This window comes from Phyllostomus discolor, chromosome 15 (genome assembly GCF_004126475.2).
Source record: "Phyllostomus discolor isolate MPI-MPIP mPhyDis1 chromosome 15, mPhyDis1.pri.v3, whole genome shotgun sequence".
NCBI lineage: Eukaryota > Metazoa > Chordata > Mammalia > Chiroptera > Phyllostomidae > Phyllostomus > Phyllostomus discolor.
In genome coordinates this window covers 4,941,380-4,962,444 of record NC_040917.2, presented here as the reverse complement: position 1 = coordinate 4,962,444, position 21,065 = coordinate 4,941,380, and the positions used below count along the sequence as shown (strand labels likewise).

General features: G+C 48.6%; 1 protein-coding gene across 2 annotated transcripts in view; it reads left to right on the top strand.

Annotated features, from left to right (window-relative positions):
- The window catches only part of ACTN2 (actinin alpha 2), a 65,575-nt gene that overhangs the window by 34,142 nt on the left and 10,368 nt on the right, over positions 1–21,065 (top strand). For both annotated transcript variants that reach the window (XM_028531310.2, XM_036016195.1), the window contains 9 exons: positions 2,837–2,918; positions 6,610–6,695; positions 7,985–8,077; positions 9,561–9,791; positions 11,873–12,020; positions 13,394–13,544; positions 16,073–16,181; positions 19,227–19,367; positions 20,875–21,057. In XM_028531310.2, the coding sequence (XP_028387111.1) occupies positions 2,837–2,918; positions 6,610–6,695; positions 7,985–8,077; positions 9,561–9,791; positions 11,873–12,020; positions 13,394–13,544; positions 16,073–16,181; positions 19,227–19,367; positions 20,875–21,057 (1,224 nt within the window). The remainder of the gene's footprint in view (positions 1–2,836; positions 2,919–6,609; positions 6,696–7,984; positions 8,078–9,560; positions 9,792–11,872; positions 12,021–13,393; positions 13,545–16,072; positions 16,182–19,226; positions 19,368–20,874; positions 21,058–21,065) is intronic.

The window sequence follows — 21,065 nt, the reverse complement described above, 5'->3', positions numbered from 1 at the left end:
CGGAGAAGCTCCCCTGTCACCATGAGGACGGGACAGCCCCAAGCCAGTCACCCCTTTTGCCCAAATTAAGCCACTATTGATTGGGTTTGACTTTGACCATGAGGCTTTGTGCGTGTTTGTTAAAGATGTTGCGTTCCTAGACTGTGAATAAGAGAAAAGGACAGCAGGACAGCTGCCAAGAGGCATCTTTGGCCGCAATGCTGCACGAAGCATATGTTTTGGTGCTAGGGGGTGAGCTTCAGACCCTCCCAGCCTTCTCGCTCAAGACCCTTTGCCTTTTCTGAAGGACTGAGTTGCAGACTAATCTGCCCAGCACTGATTAACGTGTCACACAAGGGACATTTCTTAATTATCTTGCTGGTGATGCAGATATTAGTCACAACTTCAGAAAGAAGTTTGAGGTTTGAGGAATTTGCAGGGGGCTTTGCTTGCTTCAGAAAACTCAACTTAGGAAATCTTAATTCTCCCTTCAGGCTTAAACTTCAGCGTGCTTAAGTTTCAAGTAGTCTTTGAACTCTTCCTTTGAAAGAAGTGTAAAAATGTAATCTGTGCTGGAAAAAAGAAATCCGTGCCTGTCCACCCATGGGGGATGGTCTCTGCTGCCCTAGAAGTAACTTTGTGCAAAAGTTTAACCCCGAGGGTGCCCCCCTACCTGGCTGCTACGGTCCCCCACCGTAGTCTCCCATGTGGCTGTAAGGGCCCAGGTCTCAGTCGCTGCTGTGCTTACCTGTCCCCTCACATTGCAGTGCATGCTGCCCTCACCTGTGTGGCGTGCATGGTTGCTGGCAGAGCCCTGGCTGTCTCCAAGTGTTAGCTATCACCCGCTCACCACCTCGCCTGAGCCTCATGCCACTGCTCTGTGCAGGAAGGAGGTGGCCTAAGGGAATAGAGCCACCAGAGTTCCTCAACTTTTCAAAGTGTGTATTTTATCCCTGAGCTTTTGGAGTGTTTCATATATACAGACAGTGTATAAATTTTATCAATTAATCTTTATTTCATTTACAAAATGAGGGGACTGTACTAGACAGACAAACCTAGTTTCACTAGCAGTTTATAATGGTCAGTTTTTATTACAAAAGGTGAACAGACCTATGCTACTTGGCCATCTATGATGGGTAAAAAATAATTAACAGTAGCAGCTAATGCTTACATAGCTCTAGATAAGGCACTGTTATAAATAAATGCATGCATGTTTATCATATATGTATGCAGGTATTAATGTGTGTGGTCTATAACAAAGTAATGTGTTTATACACATATGCATTGATATTGATGCATATTAATAAGTATTATATATGTATTACACATATATTCATTCAACCTTCATAATGTACAGCAAAATCTAATATACTGTACATATGAACTAGGCATTATTATTATTCTAGTTTTACAGATGAAGAAAGTGAGGAATTCAGTAATCTGCCCAAGGTCACATGGCCAGGTGGCAAGCCAAGAAAATGCTTCATTGCCACACTGTCTCTGTGAACTACAGTCTCAGTGAGATAACTTTCACAGTCTCAGAGTCACTCCTCTCTGTTTTTAATGCTGAAGTTCTTCTATATCAAAAACAAAAGGGAGGAAACCTTTGCTCAGCGCTGTGGCTTTGTGAACATTTGCATGAAGCAGCCGGTGGGACTCCCTGTTTGGCGTGGCTGCTGTCTGTGAAATGCTCCTGGGTTGTGTCTAACAACGTCTGGTCAAAGTAGATTTTTGCCTGAAATAACTGGATGTTCTGCGAGGCCAGAAGCTTACTTTGGCTTCTTCCTCGAATGCTGTGACTGTGTTTTTGAAGCCTGCACTTTTGAAATGTTGAACCGTATTAAAATGAATGTGCTCATTGCAAAGCATGGCAGTTTCTAACATGTTTAAATGGCTTTGATGTTAAAATTCATCACAGCCATTCCTGGACTAACACTGCTTTTCATTTTGATTTCTCTTTCTTACGCCCCCTCCCTATCCCAAATTCATAGCGTTCAATCTCTTTAATAGATCAAAACAAGAAATGTAAAGTCTTTTAGCTTTTCAGTATTTCACTTCTACACCTTTGGTTGAATTTGTTTTGTTGCATTATATACAGGGTCTGGCACAAATAGCACTCCCTTTTTATTACAAAATCATAAGCACATAATTCTGTAACATAACAACCTCACACTCAAGCACACCATATGACATTTTGGGTGAAATGTTCAAATCAAACCTCTACATTATTACACCCATATTATTACCCTAGCAACCACACTCAAGCAAGCCTTACCTCTGCCAGACCCTCTATATAGAATCAGTTTTTACAGTGTAAGATAAATGTAATCGTAAGGAGAAAACTTTCTTCACAGTTTTCATTTGTAATTTCAAGTCTTTGTAATTTCTTCTCATCGCCGACATGCAGAAGCATGATTTTGCTCGTTGAGCCATTCGGTGACATTCATCATGAGCGGGCACTCACCCGGCAGCGGGTTTCCTTCTCTTTCCCCCTTCCCCCTCTTACGTTTACAACCAGGGTGTCGGACTGATTCTCCGCGATCACCTTCCAGATCCTGCCCAGAGAAAAGGCCCGACCACGTTCCTCCCATCTGCAAAACCTTTGTGCTCTTGAGCCTTTGCTCCCATTTTATGAATCGCACGGTGCATGGATTGTGTGGTTTTTGTATCATTTTTGATGTTCTTCTAAATGTTTGAAGTGATTGGGAAGAGAGAAGAAGAAAAATCACTTATACTATTATGGTTTTGTGTGGAAGGGAAGCTCTCTTCCCCAAAGTGAGGTAGATGGAAGACATGATTTACATGTCTTGTTCAAAAGTATATTTGAAAAAAACTGACGATGCTGTTTTTCATGCAGGATGACCCAATAGGCAATATTAACCTGGCCATGGAAATCGCAGAGAAGCATCTGGATATTCCCAAAATGTTGGATGCCGAAGGTGAGGTGAACTGTGTTACTGACTCTCATAAAATCTGGGCGGCACGTGGTGGCCACGCATGGGGCTGGCAAAAGTTCCCAGTCAGGCCACATCTGAAGCACTTAGGGTTTCTCAGGGAGTATTAGAGGGTTTCCTGTGTAGCTTGTTCATAAATTATTTTTAAAAATTCTGTACACCACACACACACACACACACACACACATACACACACGCACACACGCCAGCAAAACTATGGTGAAAGGATTTGGTAAAATGTTCAGTTTTGACAAAGAAACAGGATGCTTTAGTTTGTGATTTTCAAAGAAAAAGTTCATGTTTTAATTTTTTAACAAACTCCATTTCCTTACCACATCGAGACAATTTCAGTAAATAAATTTTCTTGTGAAGTGCTTAAGAAGACTCCACAGAGAAAAAGTCCTTCCTTCCAACTGGAAGATATGGAATGAAAATGTAGATCGTACCTCTCAAACATTCACAATTTACTTTTATTGGTCTAAGTTAAATTTCGTTTAGTTAGATCTGAAAGAACTAAATATTTTGCAATTTAGCATCACTCATGCAGGGAATAGTTTCAAGTGCCTTTTGTGCCTTTACACGGATGCATTTGTGAGCTGTGCCTATGGCACTCCCTTTAAAGCGCTGATGTGGAGAGCATCCATTCACTTCGCTCATTCACTCATCACTCAGCAGACACTGATCGAGCACTTACTGTGAACAGGACCCTGGGGACTGCAGGGTATAATGAGATGTGTGAGGTGGGATCCTGAGGTCCAGGAACCTCTGTCACTGTGTTTGTCCTGAGTGTTATTCCTGAATGGTCCATTGCTTCCACTAATTGTGTTGTTGGGAAAAGCAAAGAACTCGATTATAGTCAATGGTCCATCTTCGGTTCCTCCTCATTATTGGTGATTGCATTATGGTTGCTAACAAATTACCACAAACTGGGTATCTTAAAACAACAGAAATTTATTCTCTTACAGTTCTAAACTGAGGGATTAGCAGGGCCATGCTCCCCCCAAAGCCTCAGGAGAGTATCCTTCCTGGCTTCTTACAGCTCCGTGAAGCCCCAGGCCTCACCCAGCTGGCGGAGGCTTCGCTTGGTCTCTACGTGGCCATCTTCCCTCTGTGTCTGTCTCTGTGTCTCCTTCCCTCTTCTTGTAAGGGCACTCATCACAAGGGAGTAAGAGCCTGCCCTGCTCCAGCACGACTTCGTCTTAACCTGTACATCCTCAGATCAGGTCATGTTCACAGGAACTGGGGGTAGGACTTCCGCATAACTTTTGGGGGACATAACATCGATCTTTCCACTAGGATTATAACTTTACCTATTTATTGATTTAACCATTATCAAACACCTGTATTATTGGTGTTAACACTTGAGCACACCCTTCAGAGTTCTACTTACAGTTTCTTCATGACTCTTCAGAGGGAGAAAGCCAATAAACCCATGAACTAGCAGCTGAGACAAGTTCCTGTCGCTTTTTCTCCATCTGTCCTCCCTAAGTTTGCACTTGTGTGGTCTCTCCTTTGACCTTGCCATACACTAGACAACTACTCAGAGTTAACTCACTCCAGTTAACGGCTAAGATGCCAAAGTGAGTACAAAGCTGGTGTCCTGAGTGCATCTTGCAGTTCACCCAGGCCTCCCTGGCACACTGCCGTTGGGGGAGCCAGGATCCCTGTCACGCTCGGTGCTTTGGTTACCCCCTGGTCCCCGAGCCCTGGTTGGGGTACATGTCTGCCCCATTTATCCTTTGCTCTCCATGGGATGTTCCCTCCTTCTTGTGACACACCCCAGTCTTCTTCCACTACTTTTCATCATCCTTCCTTTTGAATGGTTTTGAGAAAGTCTTACAAACTATGCTAATTCCTTTGCAGAGTAATTTCTCATAAGGATCTTCTTACCAATCAGGGTGTGGGGATGTTGGGATGTACCTACCCACCCAGCAGACACCCCCACGTCAGCCTTCGTACCTTTGGCCAACACGCGCACTGATGTCGGCATAGCATCACGCTGACTTGTCTTATTCCTGCCACCTTTCATTGTCCTGTTGTGCCCTGGTCCCCTCCTCAGATCACTGGCCCCACCTGCTGCTGTTGACCTGAACACCCGGTGGGAATTTTCTGGTGGTTAATTGGAACTGTAACCTGAGGTAAAAACTGGAGAAATGCTTCCTCATCCTGTCCTCACATTTTAGAAGCTTATGAACATTGCTTCCCTGTTTTCCTCCACAGCCCTTTTTTGAGGTGGGCACAAGGTTCAAACGTGCAGGTGGACCTGTCCCGTGTGCACTTGCGGAGGGTCTTGGCTGCCCTGGACTGCTACATGCCCAGTGACAGATGTCTCTGGGACTGTCAATTCCTTGATTCCTCTTGTCAGTTCTCAGAAGTACACGGAGGAGTGACGAGGGAGGTGTGACTTCTTTGGTTTGAAGTCTTCCCAACATAAATGTGTGGGGCGACAGGGAAGATTCATTGCTTTGACTCCTCTGAGGTGGCTCAGCGGGAGCCCAGGGGTGTCCAACGTCAGAACGGTGGCCTTGTTTCCTTCACACAGACTCAGTAAACCCGGCCAGACCTGCTGGGTGAGCCGTAGCTACTCACGTCTCCCGTCACCGTCATGCACAGGGGTGAGGATGTCAAACACCAGTCGCCACTCACCTTCACCTTGTGGGTCTTCATTTCCTTTCAATTGTTTCTTCTCTTTTCCCCCTCTCCTGTGTGTAAGGAGACCCGTCTAGTTCTGAGGAGGCAGTTGTATGTTTTTTTAAGTCTAGTTTTCTTTGAAACTTACTATCTGTCTGTGTACCAGTATGCTGTTCATGTTCGTTTTCCAGAAGATTCCATACTGTTACACAACCCCGTGTCCTTTCTATTAATATCCCCTGGAAACCCAGAGACTGGGTTTCACTTTAGGGAATCACAAAGTGTGTTCTCTTTAACTTCATCCTGTCCCGTGACTGAATTCCGTGTAAAGTGAAAAAGCAATTCAGTGAAAATGGCTTTGCCGAGTTGGAGGAGGAAGGGCGTGTGTCACACGGTTCTGTTTCTGTCTTTCTGTTGGCTAATTCAGCAGCTAACACAGATGGTAGCCAGGGTTGTAGTGTGCACAAGCCATGCACACCCTTCTCTCGAGATGTTTGGTCACCCCGGGTGACCTCTGTAAATGGTGAGGTAAGTATGTGCAGAGGCCTCACCTGCCATGCTTCTCTGGGGGGCGTCATCCTGACACCAGCAGCCAGTCACAGAGCAGAGTGAGGACAGCTGTGGGGTGTGATGGGGAAACGGCCAGAGAGACGGGGCTCTGTGCTCAGCTGCTGTTCCCAGCATCTCACAAAGGGACACACAGGTGACCTGAAGTGGCCAAGAGGCTGTGGGCCCCATGAGCCAGGGGGAAATGGCCACAGGCTCTGAGTCTGACCCACAGCCCAGCCCACGGCTCCACTGGTAATGCCTCCATGGCATTTCCAAAGCCCACCAGGGGAGGGAGGAAAAGAGGCCTCAGGGTGAAGACTGGGGAAGCGCTGGTTTGAATCATGCTGTTCACGAGCCATCTGTCTGAGGTTTGGGACTGTGGGCCCGAGAGACCCAGAGATCGAGCGGTGCAAACCGACTTGTCCCTCCCTCGTTCACCCGGGTTTCTGCTCTCCGTGTGTGTGTGTGTTCTCTGTGCTGTTTTTCCCTCCCTCAGACATTGTGAACACCCCCAAACCGGACGAAAGGGCCATCATGACGTACGTGTCCTGTTTCTACCATGCTTTCGCGGGCGCGGAGCAGGTACCCACCACGCGTCCGTCGGGGCCGCGCTGCCCCTCCGCATGGGCGTCGGTTGTGTGTGTGTGCGTGCGTGCGCTTCACATCTTACCTTGGAATCTTTCTGAGTGTTTCGTGATGACCTAATACGGCAAGTTCCAAACTGTGAATGCTCTTTTTAAAACAGCGTTAACTTTAGACACTTCCTGAAGCGTTTTCACCCCGCCTTCCTTCTGTGATATTATTTTACTAGTAAACTGTGGGAAACATTGTGCTTTAGGAACAAAAGGTGGAGTAAAGGGGAGTTTCCCCAATGTGAGCAAGTGCCTCCCTGGGCCCTAGTCCCTAGAAGCTGCCTTCATTGCTCTGGGGTGGCTTCTAGCATCTTTCAAGATGAAGCCCATTTTGACTGAAAGAGGGAAAAGATTATAGTGTTAGAACCCCCCAAAAATTCACATTCCTTCAGACAAACAGCCTGAGGGGTAGACACTGTGGGTAAATGTGTTTTTTTCTCCGTATTTATCTGTTTCTGTCTCTGGCCCCCTCACATGTCTCCTTGGAGAACCCTGGTAGACTGGGAGGGGCAAAGGCTGTGTTACTCCTCTGGTCCCGTTAAGACCATCAGCAGCACGTGAGGATAACTGGACATCAGCCCATACAGGGCGTTGAAGGCGAGGCTTTGGGACAGGCTGTAGGCCTGGGAGCCCGAACCTCACGTGGCTCTTCCTGACTCATTCTGTGACCATGGATCGGGGCACGCTGCCAGTCCGGGCCCGAGTTTTCCTCCATGGAAGGATGATAGAGAGTTATTGCCTCACCAACTTCTGCAGGTTAAACAAAGTGTTAAGGCAGGTTCAGCTCTGGGGAAGGATCCCATCTGAACTCCACACACTGACGTATGCTCAGTCATTTGAGCTTTGATTCTCAAAGGCTGAGGTTATTCAGAGAATTCTCACCCCATAGTCCTGAGGTCAGTAGCATGCTCCAGCGGGCAGATGTTCAGGGACCTGAGATTTTGGTTCCCTCGACCCATATATTTCTGTTACTAACTTGCTTGATGTTTTACAAAGCTTGTGTTCAGACTAATGTTATCTCCCCATTGTTCCCTACAGTATATTCAGCCTGCCGTGTAAGTCTGTGTGAAAACTGTAAAAAAGGTGTGAAATGATTCATGCCCTCAGTCTTACCCTCCCTCACCCAACTCTGCACCGTGTACGGCCCCCCCGTCCATCCCCCTCACACCCGCCACGCTCAGTTTTGTGTGTGCATGTCCCATCGACGGAGCTGTTGTGTTTACCTATTGTGTTTTACAGGCCGAGACAGCGGCTAACAGGATATGTAAGGTTCTTGCTGTGAATCAAGAGAATGAGAGGCTGATGGAAGAATATGAGAGGCTAGCAAGTGAGGTAAAGGAAACGGTGACCCTCAGTCCTGTCCGTACCCACCCAGAGGGTGAGGCGAGAGGGTGAACACGGGTTGTCAGTATTGTTTTCTTTGCATTTTTCATCCCAGGTGGAATAAAAGTAGGAGAATACAGTTGAACTCAGAGGTGGTTCATCTGTAACCACATAATTATCAGCACTGAGGGACTCCTGACGGGCTTTTCCACCAGCCCAGAGCACAGAGGCAGTCTGCATGTTTGAAAAGCGGAGTGTGGCATCACCTCCTGCTGGGCTCCCCCAGGGGAGGGTTCCCCAGAAGACACTGCACTGCGTGACTTCTTCCTGGTTCTGATGTCACAGCGGCTGCATTCCGTGGTCAGAGGCGTAGTCCACAGTGACCCAGCTCAGAGGAGTGCACCCAGCCTTGCTGGACGTGGCTCAGGCTCCAGTATAAATCCCTAGAGGGAAACAGGAGGGAGGCTGAGCCCTCCACCCTCGTGTCCGCACGTGACCTTCCTGATGCGTGGCAGCCAGGTGCTCGGTGAGGACAGTACTCTCCCTGGGCTCTTTCGTTCCAGTTTTAGCATCAATAGGAACTCAGTAGCCTTGTCGCCCATGGTCCGGGCCCCTTTAGATGGGACTCCGTCACCATCACACAGGCCACACACCAGATGGCCTTTGCCCTGACTGCACGTAGCTGATATGCAGTCTGTTCTGGGACGAGTACCAGGATACGCACTTCAGTTGCTCCAGCCTAAAGCAACTGATTCGCTCGGGGCTAAAGCCCGGCCGGGATGGAGGACGATGAGCCTTGGTGATTACGTCCTGCCCTTTCCTCCACAGACCCTCAGGCCGTGGACACGTCGCCACTTTAACTAACTTTTATTGTCTGCTGCCACTTTCTAAGTGATCTTAGGTGGAAATTATTTGTGGCTTTTCAGCAGGTCTTTTCTAAGACTTTGGTAGTAACTCAGGAGAATGGACCTTGTCCTCAGGTGTTCACTAGATATCAAATCAAAATATACTTTGGCATTGAGTCAGTCCCAGACTTACAATACATTAGTTTAGTGCATAAATTCATTAGGTTGGAGCTGAAGTTAAACCCACTTCTTCGCTGATTTTATTATACTACATTCGCCATGTCAGGTGATTTCTTATTTTATTTATTTTTTAATTTTTTTTTCATTTAAAAGCTCCATCCAGCATTTGTCTGCTAATGTCTGGTCCCCGAGTTTCCTGTAAATGTCACACATTTGTAAAACATGACTCGTGCTGACCCTGAGTTCTCGACTGGTGTGTGGTGTCGCTGGGCGATCGCTGGTGGCCGTGGGTGGGATGCTGACCTGTCCACCCACGCTCAGAGGTGCCTTTCCTCTCCCTTCAGTGGGGCATCACACTTCTGCAGCCGTAGGAACGTTAAGTTAATCCATCCCTAATTGTGAGGTTTTTTCTACGTGGGGACAGGTTGCTGGTGTATTTAACAGCACTTAACATGTTTTGGGCACAGCTTTTGGAATGGATCCGCCGCACGATCCCCTGGCTGGAGAACAGGACCCCTGAGAAGACCATGCAGGCCATGCAGAAGAAGCTGGAGGACTTCCGGGACTACCGCCGCAAGCACAAGCCCCCGAAGGTGCAGGAGAAGTGCCAGCTGGAGATCAACTTCAACACGCTGCAGACCAAGCTGCGGATCAGCAACCGGCCCGCCTTCATGCCCTCTGAGGGCAAGATGGTGTCGGTGAGTAGCCTGGGCCTCTTCCTGGGGGCTGCTGAGGGGTCTCAGCTTAGGAGCAGAGCTTCGGCCCTGCAACCACTTCATTCTTGGTCTCCTCCCCACCGCCACGCAGCTCTGACTGCCCTCTGCACTGGTGCCTCCCCAACAGCGGGCCTTTAATAAACCCTGATGAATGGCCTCATCTTCTCCTCCCTCTGCACGCCTGGCCGAGTGTCCCTACCCAGTCTACCATCACGTAGGCCCAGTGGCCTCTGTTCCGCACTGTCACCTCCCCTGTTCACCTTCCTTCCTCCACTGGATCCCTTGCATTGACACATAGAGACCCGTAGAACCCACAAAACAAAAAGTAAGGCCTCTGTGACTCCCTGCCCCCGTGGAGTATCCTATTGCTCAGCTGCCCTTCACAGCGGAACATCTAGAAAGTGTACTTAAGAGACTGGTTTTCAGCCCTCCACCAATGCCACCCCCCAACTCTTTCTACTCTTCATGCTGCAGTAACCTGGCTTCTGTCCCCTCGCCTGGGACTGTTCTCACCCAAGTCAACAGCATCCATGTTGACGATCCCGTCAATAGTCACTTTACTTCCTGTTCCCTGTAGCTGCGAGCCTGTTCACCATCGCCTCCTTCCGCCCTGAACTTACTGTTTTCTTCCTCACCAATGGGTCCATCTGTCGCTGCTCCAAGCTTGGCCTCCTCTGCCCCGCCTGTGCACAGAGGTTCCTGGGTTCTGCTGGCTGTCTCCTCTGTCCTCAGGCCCCTGGGTGGTCCTGCCCAGGCCCGTGGCTCTAATTCCCACCCAGACACCTGTGCACCCAGATTTTAGTCTCCAACTCAGAATGCTCCCGAGTTCTAGGTTCCTGGATCTGCCTGGATGTCTCAAAAGTACCTCAGACCTCACGCAGCCCAGAATGCCCCGCAGTGCTCTCTTGTTAGTGGACGGCACCTCCAAGAAACTGAAGCCCCAAACCCTGGTGTCACTGCTGACCCCCTCTTTCTGTCATTGTTTTGCATCCAGTCCCTCACCCAGTGCCAGTGGTTCCACTTCCAGATCACATCTTAAACCTGTCCCCTTCCCTGCACTCGCCGCCACCCCCTGGCCAAGCCACCAGCCTCTCTCCTTGGACCCCACACTAACTCTCTTATGGCCTCTTCTTTTTCTTTTGTCCCTAAAATTCATGCTGTTCACAGCAGCCACCACCATCTTCCTGAAATGTAAATTGGAGTGTGTCTCCTTCCTTCTGAAGTCCCTCCAGTGACTTCACAAAAACATTTAGAATAAGGTGCAGACTCATCCTCCCGGCCTCCAGGTTTGGAGGTGCTCTGCCCTCTCCCCTCCTGGCCTCTCTGCTGCTCACCCACCACACGAGCATGTCCCCCAGGCCTTCGGCTTGCTTCTGGGGCCAGGAACGCTCACTCCCCACTTCTGCACAAAACTGACTTTTCTGTCACGAGGCATCGGCTCAGAGGCCACCTCCCCAAATGGGAGGGCTCTTCTCTAAGTAACCTGCCTGAAGGATGCTCCCCTGTGGGCACTTGGCCTCCCCCGATCCTGCGTTGTTTTCCCATCACAGCACATCCCTGTCCTACACAGATGGGCTTAATCACTGTCTTTCTCCACAGCCGATGTGAAGGCTGCACGGGACAGGGACTTGCTGGGTGTCGCCCCTCTTACATGGAGTCTCTGGCTCACACCCCACACGTGTGTGATGTCTAGGAGACAGCTGATGGCCACCAGGCGGCTGAGCCCGGTCACTGAGTCAAAGCTGTTGTGAGTTGAGTCAGTTTCTAAGTGGCTGTGAGAAGGCGTCCTTGTCTTCTGGCCAGAAAAGTAAAGCCCTGTTAGCCTCTGAGAGCCACATCTGGAGAGTCTCAGGCATTAGTTTACTTGTGAGGACAACTAGGCCAGTTTTCAAAGGCCCCAGCGATAAGTAAACATTCAGAAGCTGGCACATATGAATGGTCATGGGGGAAGGTGAGGAAAGGGAAAGAAAACAGGATGGCAGTGTCCACCACACAGTGGAGGGGTTCACAGGAATGCCTGAGAGGCTGAGTGTGACCCCGGGCCTGGATGTCCTTGCCTGCAGGACATCGCCGGGGCCTGGCAGAGGCTGGAGCAGGCGGAGAAGGGCTACGAGGAGTGGCTGCTGAACGAGATCCGGAGGCTGGAGCGCGTGGAGCACCTGGCCGAGAAGTTCCGGCAGAAGGCGTCCACGCACGAGACCTGGGCTTACGGTGAGCAACGGGCTTGGGGTGGGGACAGAGCCACGGTGCAGTTACTCACTCTGTCCTGCTGTCGGGGACTCTGCAGGCTGGGGTCCTGCCTCTCTCCACTCTGCTCTCTTGTGCTGAACCTCTCCTTTTCTAATTAAGCACATAATGTACCTGTCAAAATGCCTTCTTCCCACACTTGCCTCCTTCTGTCCCCCCATCTTTCTTTACTTGGTTCTACAAGTATCTGTTCATTCCCTAACTGTGGGTCAGACAGCCTGGCTTCTGCTGATAGGATGTTTATTAAATGCCACAAAGCAGCATAATTTCCTACTTAGAAAGGTGCTTGGAAAGGAAGAAGGCAGGTAGCACTGTCTCCTCTTAGCGTCCTCACGGCACTCAGACCCACCTCCCTCCCTCAGGTCTGCTCAGCCCTGTTCCAGCAGCCATGGACCGTGGTCCTGCCATCGCCTGCAGGCTGCTGTCTGCTGCGGTAGACCCCCCCTGTCCTGTTGCAAAATGGGAGGTGCCCTCATCCTGGGGTCCCAGGCGCCTCTCAGGGTGCGAGTGATGGGATTGCCTCCAGGATACTTACAGGCCCCAACCTGGAGCCCTGGCCTTGTCACCTGTCAGCTCTGTGCCTCTGAGGAGAGTCTTCACCTCTCAGTGCCTCTGTGACCTCTTCACAGTGGGAGTGACAGAAACCAACCTCTCTCCCCACCCACACACACACACCTACACACACAGAGTTTGGAGGAAGATGTAATGAGTTCATATTTATAAGGCATTTAAATCAGTCTCTGGCACTTAGTGCTAGGCTGTCACTATTAAATATGTGATCATTTGCTTTCTGTTTCTAGCTTTAAAGAATGAAATTCTTAAAGGTCACCAACCAGGGGAAGAATGTGTGTCCAGCCATTGCTTGATTTAAGAAATATTTGTGGGGAAATAGGTAGACACTCAGAGAGGAACTGTCTAATTTATTAGGAAAAAAACTACAGACTACATTTACCACAGAAAGTAAAGCTTTCAAACAGAAAAAATTAGGGTAGGCAGACAGAGTTCAAGGGCGTTGCCTGATGAGTCCAGGTGACTGTGAGCTAATAATTACTAACTTGACTGAGGGGTGCCCTGGAGAATCACATCCTCACTACCAGGATCACAAACAAGGCAGGTGTGTCATTGGGATGCAGCCTGCTGGCTTCCCCTGTATTTGGAGACATGGGCTTTCATCGTCCTCAGAGTGAGGCCTGAACCCCGGGTGCGATGCTGCCGCCCGAGTTCGGCCTGGCTCCCTGCCCCTCTTCTCTGGATTAATGATCCCCAAGCACTGTGCAGGCACAGGGGAGCTGCTGTGTGACTTCAGAGTGTTCTCACTCTTGTGACAAACTTTGCAGGCAAAGAACAGATCCTGCTGCAGAAAGACTACGAGTCAGCATCGCTGACCGAGGTGCGGGCCCTGCTGAGGAAGCACGAGGCCTTTGAGAGCGACCTGGCCGCGCACCAGGACCGCGTGGAGCAGATCGCCGCCATCGCTCAGGAGCTCAAGTACGTGCAGCCACAGACACCTGCAGGTGTGGGCCAGTGGAAGGCTCCCGGGCCTGGCCTTCCTTTTCTGTGCGGAATTTAGGGAGAGTGAAGCTGGAGGAGTCTGGGATAGGATTCGTCCTGTTTTTCTACAGGATGAACTGTATTGTCTTCGGTTCTTTGGTGGTGGGGGATCCCTGTGTGCCTCGTCCTGCAGCACCCTGGCCCCTGGAATGGGCAGTGCACCTGCAGGAGCATGAGACGCAGCAGGCATCCCGGAGAGCAGCTCAGACAGGGGGCCCACCAGGCCCGGGTGCCAGTGGTGACTACACTCCTGTCCAGAAATGGAAACAAACAGAGATGGCGTCTGAGCTCTGCAGGAGGAGACATGCAGCCCCACGCCACCATCCACCAGTGCTGCTCTGTGTGGGGTGCAGCCTGTGGCCGGGGCCGCCCTCCGGGAGAGGCTGCCTGCAGTCTTTCCAAGTTTCACTAAAGACCTTTGTCCCCTTTCGATAAATGCAAAATTTCATCCCTGCTCCTTTCCCCTCCTCATAATCACTGATAGGTCTGCAAAGTTTTAGAGCTTGTCACATAATGATAACATAAACGTTTATTTCATTATGTTATATTTTAAAATTCCCATGCTCTTTACCTCTTAGTTAACAGGTCTGTCCTATTTCAAGAATTTTTTTTTTTTTAGCCCAGACAGCCTCTTAGCAGTGTGCTGGTCGCCACACCTGTCTGCTCTGCAGTCCAGTTTCTCCCCCCGCCTGCAGCTGGGCGTCGGGCTGCCCGTTGGCACTTGCAAATGAAACGGGGGGAGGTGAAAGAGACTCCGGCCATTCAATGCTCTGCAGTAGCTCTCATGAGTCATTTGAAATGGTCTTAAGTGTTGGCCATAAAAGTTAAGTAGTAACTTTAATTATTCTTATGATTCTGGGTATATCCAATGCCTCTCTCTTCACATAGTCAAGAGATGAACCACGTACAGAATTTAAATCTGGGCTCCTTTTCATGTTATTAATGACCCTGTCTCGTTTAACTTTCCTGAAATAACTCAAACTGTGTGTGCAGTTCTGAGAGTACGTGTAGACTAGCGTGCCCCGCGGTGCAGGCCCTGCCTCCTGGAGAGCAGGTGTGTGTGGCACCAGCACACGTGAGTTAAGAGAAGAGGGCGGAATGTTCACCCTGAATATAACCGCGAGCCCTGAGCACTGACGCCTCCATTACTCAACAGTACGATTCCTGGGTTTTGTTTTGAAGTTTTTCTTCTCTTTCATGTCAACATTCTGGAGAGCTGCAGCCTTTTCACTTCTCATTCAGGGCTGTGCACAGTGCTGGTGTGTCTGGTTATTTGGTTATAAAAATAAGCACAAGAATCTCAGTTCCTCTCAGTCAGTGACACGTATGTGTGTGTAGAAGCTGCTCATAAGAACCTAACGAGCTTGATTTGGTGACAGGGAGCTTCTTAGCCACTGGAAGAACTCCAGGATCACAGCCATATGTGTCTCCTTTATCCAGTGACAGAAACAGGGACATTCAATAAGGACAAGTTAATGTCATTTAAGAGGGGAAAAAACAAGTAACGAACAGCCATTGCCTGAATTTAAGGTCTTGTTAAAAACAAGGTCTGTTAAGAACTAAACAGAAGCGTCGGGACTGGGCATGGTAGGAGAAGGTGCCCTTGTCTGGGCTGCTTGGGAGGAGTCTCCTGAAGACGCCTTTAAACCTCTGCGAGTCTCACTTTGATCTTAACCAGAGGGGGTTTAAATTCTCTCCAGCAGTTAGTGTTTTCTATCCCTGGAGATACCAGGTTGACCTTCTAGTTGAAAATTTGCTTGAGCAGTGGATTCACATCCCGTCACATTGCAAAGCTCCTGTTAGGATGTCTGGACGGGCTGGTGAGGACGAGGAATCACGTAGTGAGAAATCTCGTTCTCGCTGTCACACGGTGGCCTGAGACCAGTAGGAACCTCTTTGTCCACAAGAGGAAGGGCTCTGTCCTGTGGGGCATTAGACGTCCCCCCAGTGCCCGAGTCCCTCTGCCCCTTCAGGACAGGGTGTTCATCTCGCTGTGACGGGTGAGGCCCAGTGCCCTTGAGAGGCACCGAGGACATACGGGTGCAAGCTGACACCTACGCCCCTTGATTCATTTTGACGTTCCAGTTGCTGTGGCGTCAGCATGGCCCGCAGGGCTGTCCTCAGGTCAGACCGTTGGCGTCACTTACCAGTGCCCTGCCACTTAAAATAACGCTCTCTGGGGGTCCAGCCAAAAAATCGGAGGGAGAATAATCAGCCTGAGGCATCAAAAAGACAGCATTGATCTCTGTTTACAAACCTTTCGACCAGCAAAGTTTTGCTAATTTTTCTCATGATTTGTCAGAATAGGGATCGTGTTTGCAGTGGTGCTGGTTAACGAAACGCTGAAATACCTGCCAATTCTCTCAGAGCCTTTAAAAAAATATATGTGATCTGTTTATTTGGACCCATGTTCATTCTTCCTGACGTCATCTGCGAAAACCCATCTTTATTTTCACTTCTGACAGCGAGCTGGACTATCATGACGCCGTGAACGTCAACGATCGCTGCCAGAAGATCTGTGACCAGTGGGACAGGCTGGGCACGCTGACGCAGAAGAGGAGAGAGGCCCTGGAGGTGGGTTCTCTGAGCCACCGATGACGTGCAGCCTTTTTTTTTTTTAAAGTATTGATTTGAGAGAGAGAGAGAAACATCAGTTTGTTGTTCTACTTGTCCATGCACTCATTGGTTGGTTCTTGTATGTGCCCTGACTGGGGATCAAACCTGCAACCTTGGTGTATCGGGAAAATATTATAACCAACTCAACTACCTGGCCAAAACAATGTGAAACCTTTCAGTAGAGGCTTTTTTTTTTTTTAAGAGAGAGAGGTGAAGGGAGAGAGAAAGAGAAGGAGAGAAACATCAATGTGTGGTTGTCTCTGGAGGCATCCCCTACTGGGGACCTGGCCTGCAATCCAGGCATGTGCCCTGATGGGGAATTGAACCAGTGACCCGTTGGTTAACAGGTCCACGCTCAATCCACTGAGCCACACCAGCCAGGGCAAGTAGAGGCTTCTTAATTAAGTCCCTGTTATTAAGTTCTAGTTTTTGTGGCATTACATGCATAAAACAAACCAGATTATCCAGTGAAAGGAGCCTCTAAAGAGAGTATGAAAAGTAGGAAAAAGAGGCAAACAGGACGTTGGAAAGTTTGTACTATAATTTATCCATACAGCAGTGCACCGTACTTGTGAATTAAAAAATCCAGAGGTCACGAGATATGGCATAACCGATTTTGTATCCAGTAGTCATTACAGTGACTTTCCAAAAATCCTTATGTAAGAGGAAACTGAGCTGTGACTGAGTCAAGGTCAGGAAGAACTTAACTCGACACATGCAAAGGGAAATGGCAACAAATGTTGACGTAAGAAAAATAAAAGGAAAAGGGTCAGGATGAATTGGCTTTACTCAAGTTTAAGATGAGGATAGACAGCAGGAAGCAGCTGGTGTTTAACTGTACTGCAGCCCCCCCTTGTCCTCAGGGGAAAGACCAAGACCCCCAGGGAAGACGTGAAACCATGGACAATACCGCACCCTGTATATATATATATATATATATATATATATATATATATATGTTTTTCCCTACTGATACATACCTATGATAAAGCGTAATTTATAAATTAGGCCCAGTAACAGAGTAAAAACAACAATAATAAAACAGAACAATTTAAAAAATATACTATAATAAAAGTTATGTGCATGTGGTCTCTCTCTCTCTCAAAATATCTTATTATCCTGTCCTCACCGTGTTGTGCTAGTGTGAGATGACACAGTGCCCGTGTGATGAGGCGAGGGGCACCGGGTGATGTAGGTTAGGCTATGGCTGACCTTCTGGAAACACCTCCAAAGGAGGGTCATCTGCTTCTGTGGATCCTGGGTCATCGAACCATGTCGATGCTGATGGTTGGGTGTCGGAGCAGAGGCCGTCCTTGGTTGGGGAAATGCTATATTTTCAGACAGTGCTTGACCGTGGGTAGCTGAAACCGTGGAAAGTGAAACCGCAGATAAGCGGGGAGATGACTGTATCTATTTATCTTTCACCACGAAGACTCAGATGATATGGAGAAAAAGAAGCAGTTACCAGTTTTCTGAGACTTTTCACCCTAACTCCGGGGAAGTTGTAAAATACATGATATCAGATGCAATCCTAGATGCCAAGTGGCCGCTACATGTCCCCCTAGAGAGAAAGAAGTGTTGAGGGAGCGGAAGGACCAGGCGTGTAACAGACACAGCTTGTATATTTTAGAACAGGAGGGAAATAATTGTGATTATGGAAGACGTGTAGATACCGGGTTCTTTCCCTGTGGTCTGCTCTCCCTCCTCTCCTCCGCACGACCCAAGTGGTGCCACGCTCTGGCCGGAAGCCTCGTGCTTTCGTGTGCCGGAAAGGCAACCAAAGAGTCTGTGTTAAATGCTGAAGGAGGACTAGAGAACATTAAGCTGTAGTTCCTCCAGTCTCCACTAGGTGAGTGGCTTTTGAGAAAGGCATCTTCTCTGCATAGTGTTGACGAAAACGAGGAAGCTGCCCCGACTCTTCTGTTACCCAGCATGGTTCTCAGTTTTCAGAGAGGGGGCGTGTGGGGGCTCTGCTACACATGGGGAGGGAGACCCGAGTCAGGGGGCCTCCCTTCCCCACCTGGGTTCTCATCTCGCCGCATGAGGTGAGTTCAAGTGAGAGACAAACATGTGGAGTGGAAATGAAACAGCAAGTTTATTTAGGAAACACACACGAGCACAAAGCTGCAAGCAGGCACCCAGCTAGTCTGAATGCCCCACGTGTGGAGGAAAGACCGTAAGTTTGTTGGTAAGATGGTGAGTTTGTTGTATACACTTGAGCCGAGGCTGCAAGTGGGTAGTTAGCTAATATAAGTGCCCCGACTATTGGGGTTTAGTAGTTATGTACCCCAGCTGGCTTCTAGGTGCCCCCTCCTTCCCCCTTGGGAATAATGTACAGCTACAAAGGCTTTTTCTCTCAGTTAGTAAAGGCTCTTTGTCTTAGTGAAATTGTTACAGAAGCTCCCTTTCCCAGCATAGAATCTCAAGGACTACCCACCCCCTCTCTGTATGATTCTTACTGTGATGTTCAGGACACCTAGCAATCTTAGTAAGATCTTTATAGAAGCCCTTTTTCTCAGCGCTGTCTCAAGGACTCTCCCCTCTCCTGTGCTGTTTTGCGTGTCATGCTCAGGACACCCGACAGTGTCATCAGACGGAGCTCAGCATCGCTGAGCCAATTGCTGAGACCTGACTTCCTTTCGCTTCCAGCCTCCTGTGTTCAGTTCTTGGTTAGACTGGAAAGGCGAGGGCCCTGGCTTTATTTCCCCTCTGGCTGCTCATTCCCAGATGCTGCCTAACAGAGCCCTCTAAGTACTTTCAAAACCAGGCTACTTCAGGGGTTATGGGATCCTTCTTTGGTTGAGAAGACCCTTGGGAGACCTGCAGGGCGCAGCCTGCCTGTCAGAACAGGGGCTGGTCTTGTGTGTAAACACAGTAATGAGGAGAGAGCATCGTGTGCGACCACGCGTCACGGGATGGTGCTTTGTTCTGGAGCGCATCTACATTTTCAGATCATTTTTATTCTTTTACCTCTGATGACGCTTGCTTCTGTTTAATCTTCAGAGAACTGAGAAATTGCTGGAAACCATCGACCAGCTCCACCTGGAGTTTGCCAAGAGAGCCGCTCCCTTCAACAACTGGATGGAAGGTGCCATGGAGGACCTGCAGGACATGTTCATCGTGCACAGCATCGAGGAGATCCAGGTGGGCCCCGTCCTCACTGTCTGACCCTCCTCAGTTCATTTTGTTTTTCTACTGAGAGAAATGTGATTGGAAAGCCCACGTTACCCTTCGAGCTTTAGCTTTAAAATGTGCGCTCCACCCTTTGCTGCCAAATTAACTGAACGAACGTCATCAGGTGATGGTGAATATTATCTAAAAGGATCTGTTCTTTAGCAAAAATGTGGGATCATTGAAGAAAATAGACACGAATGCTCTTGGAATCTCTCATGGAGAGTTATAGGTTTCCTGGCTACTGAGTTAACTACCGTGCAGAATGTGGGCACATTGCTGCTTATTGAAGTCTACTGACTTTTGCCAGTTGGTAAACCATTAGCAACCACAGATCAGCACCTTCTGTCTCCCACAATACAAATATTCTTCTTATTCCTGCTGGACTAGAGGTTGTAAATAAGGCTGCTAAGTGGCCATGTTAGGGGGCAGAGTTACTCTCCAATAGCCAGGATCCAATATATTTAAAGACCCTTGGACAGTGAATTGGATGTGTAATACAATAGAAAAATTAAGTACTTTTAAATTCTTTGTTCTGTAAAATAGATAGGTCATCAGAAAGGATCCAAATATAAAAGAGATACTGAAGACTGGGATTCGAGCCCACTTTTCCCTAGCAAGAGGCCTTCTAGAAGGGTGAAGGGGAAAGAAACTACTTTACTGAACATTGCTTTTGTCTTGTGGAGGAGGCTGTGATGGTGTGTCTTGCGTGCACTCTGTCAGAGATTAGCCACCTAAACTCATTTGCGTTTGGAGTGACTGAGGCTTCTAAGATGCCCAGGGAGCCATACTCAGTGCCTGAAGTTGTTTCTTTGTGCAGTGCAAGGTGCTGGCAGCTGGGCCATGGCAGCGCCTGAAGTGAACGTTACTTTGCACCAGAAGGTGGCCCATGTGCCATCCACATGCCAGCTGAACCGAGGGGCTGCTGTGTCATAGGTCAGGGCCAAATGGCCCATTCAGTAGATGGCGGTTTTACGAAGCCTTAAGGGAACGACTTGGTTTCTCTTGGTTTCTGCAGCTATTTTTTTTTTTTTTGAGGAGTAAGGGATATACTTCCTAGTGGTCTCTACACGTAAAGGCAGCAAATGCTGGGTTATTTTGTAGGACTTTAAAGGTAAAACTGTCACTAGAAAGGGCAGCGAAGTTAAGTTCTGCTCCTCAGTGGAGAGTATGGCCTAAACAATAGCTGAGGATTGAAAATAATGAAAGCAAATAAGACTTTTTTTAAAAAAAGAAAACATTGTTTTTTGAAGACTTTGTATTTATAGCCATCAATTCAATAGTCATCCTGATACCTTTTGTTCCATTTCAAGGAACTTGACTTTTGTGCACAAAATAGCTTTTGCAAAACATCCAGAACTTGTTTTTCTCCAGAGGTTTGTGTAGTTACAGAGGCTTTTATCCACATGCAGATGGGAATGTGGAAGGCTGTGAGGTTCACATAAGTGAGATCCGTTTCCCCTCTCGTGTCCCTGGTTAGAGCTTGATCACTGCCCACGAGCAGTTCAAGGCCACGCTGCCGGAGGCCGACGGTGAGCGGCAGTCCATCATGGCCATCCAGAATGAGGTGGAGAAGGTGATCCAGAGCTACAACATCAGGGTCAGCTCCAGCAACCCCTACAGCACGGTCACCATGGACGAGCTCCGGAACAAGTGGGAGAAGGTAGGTAA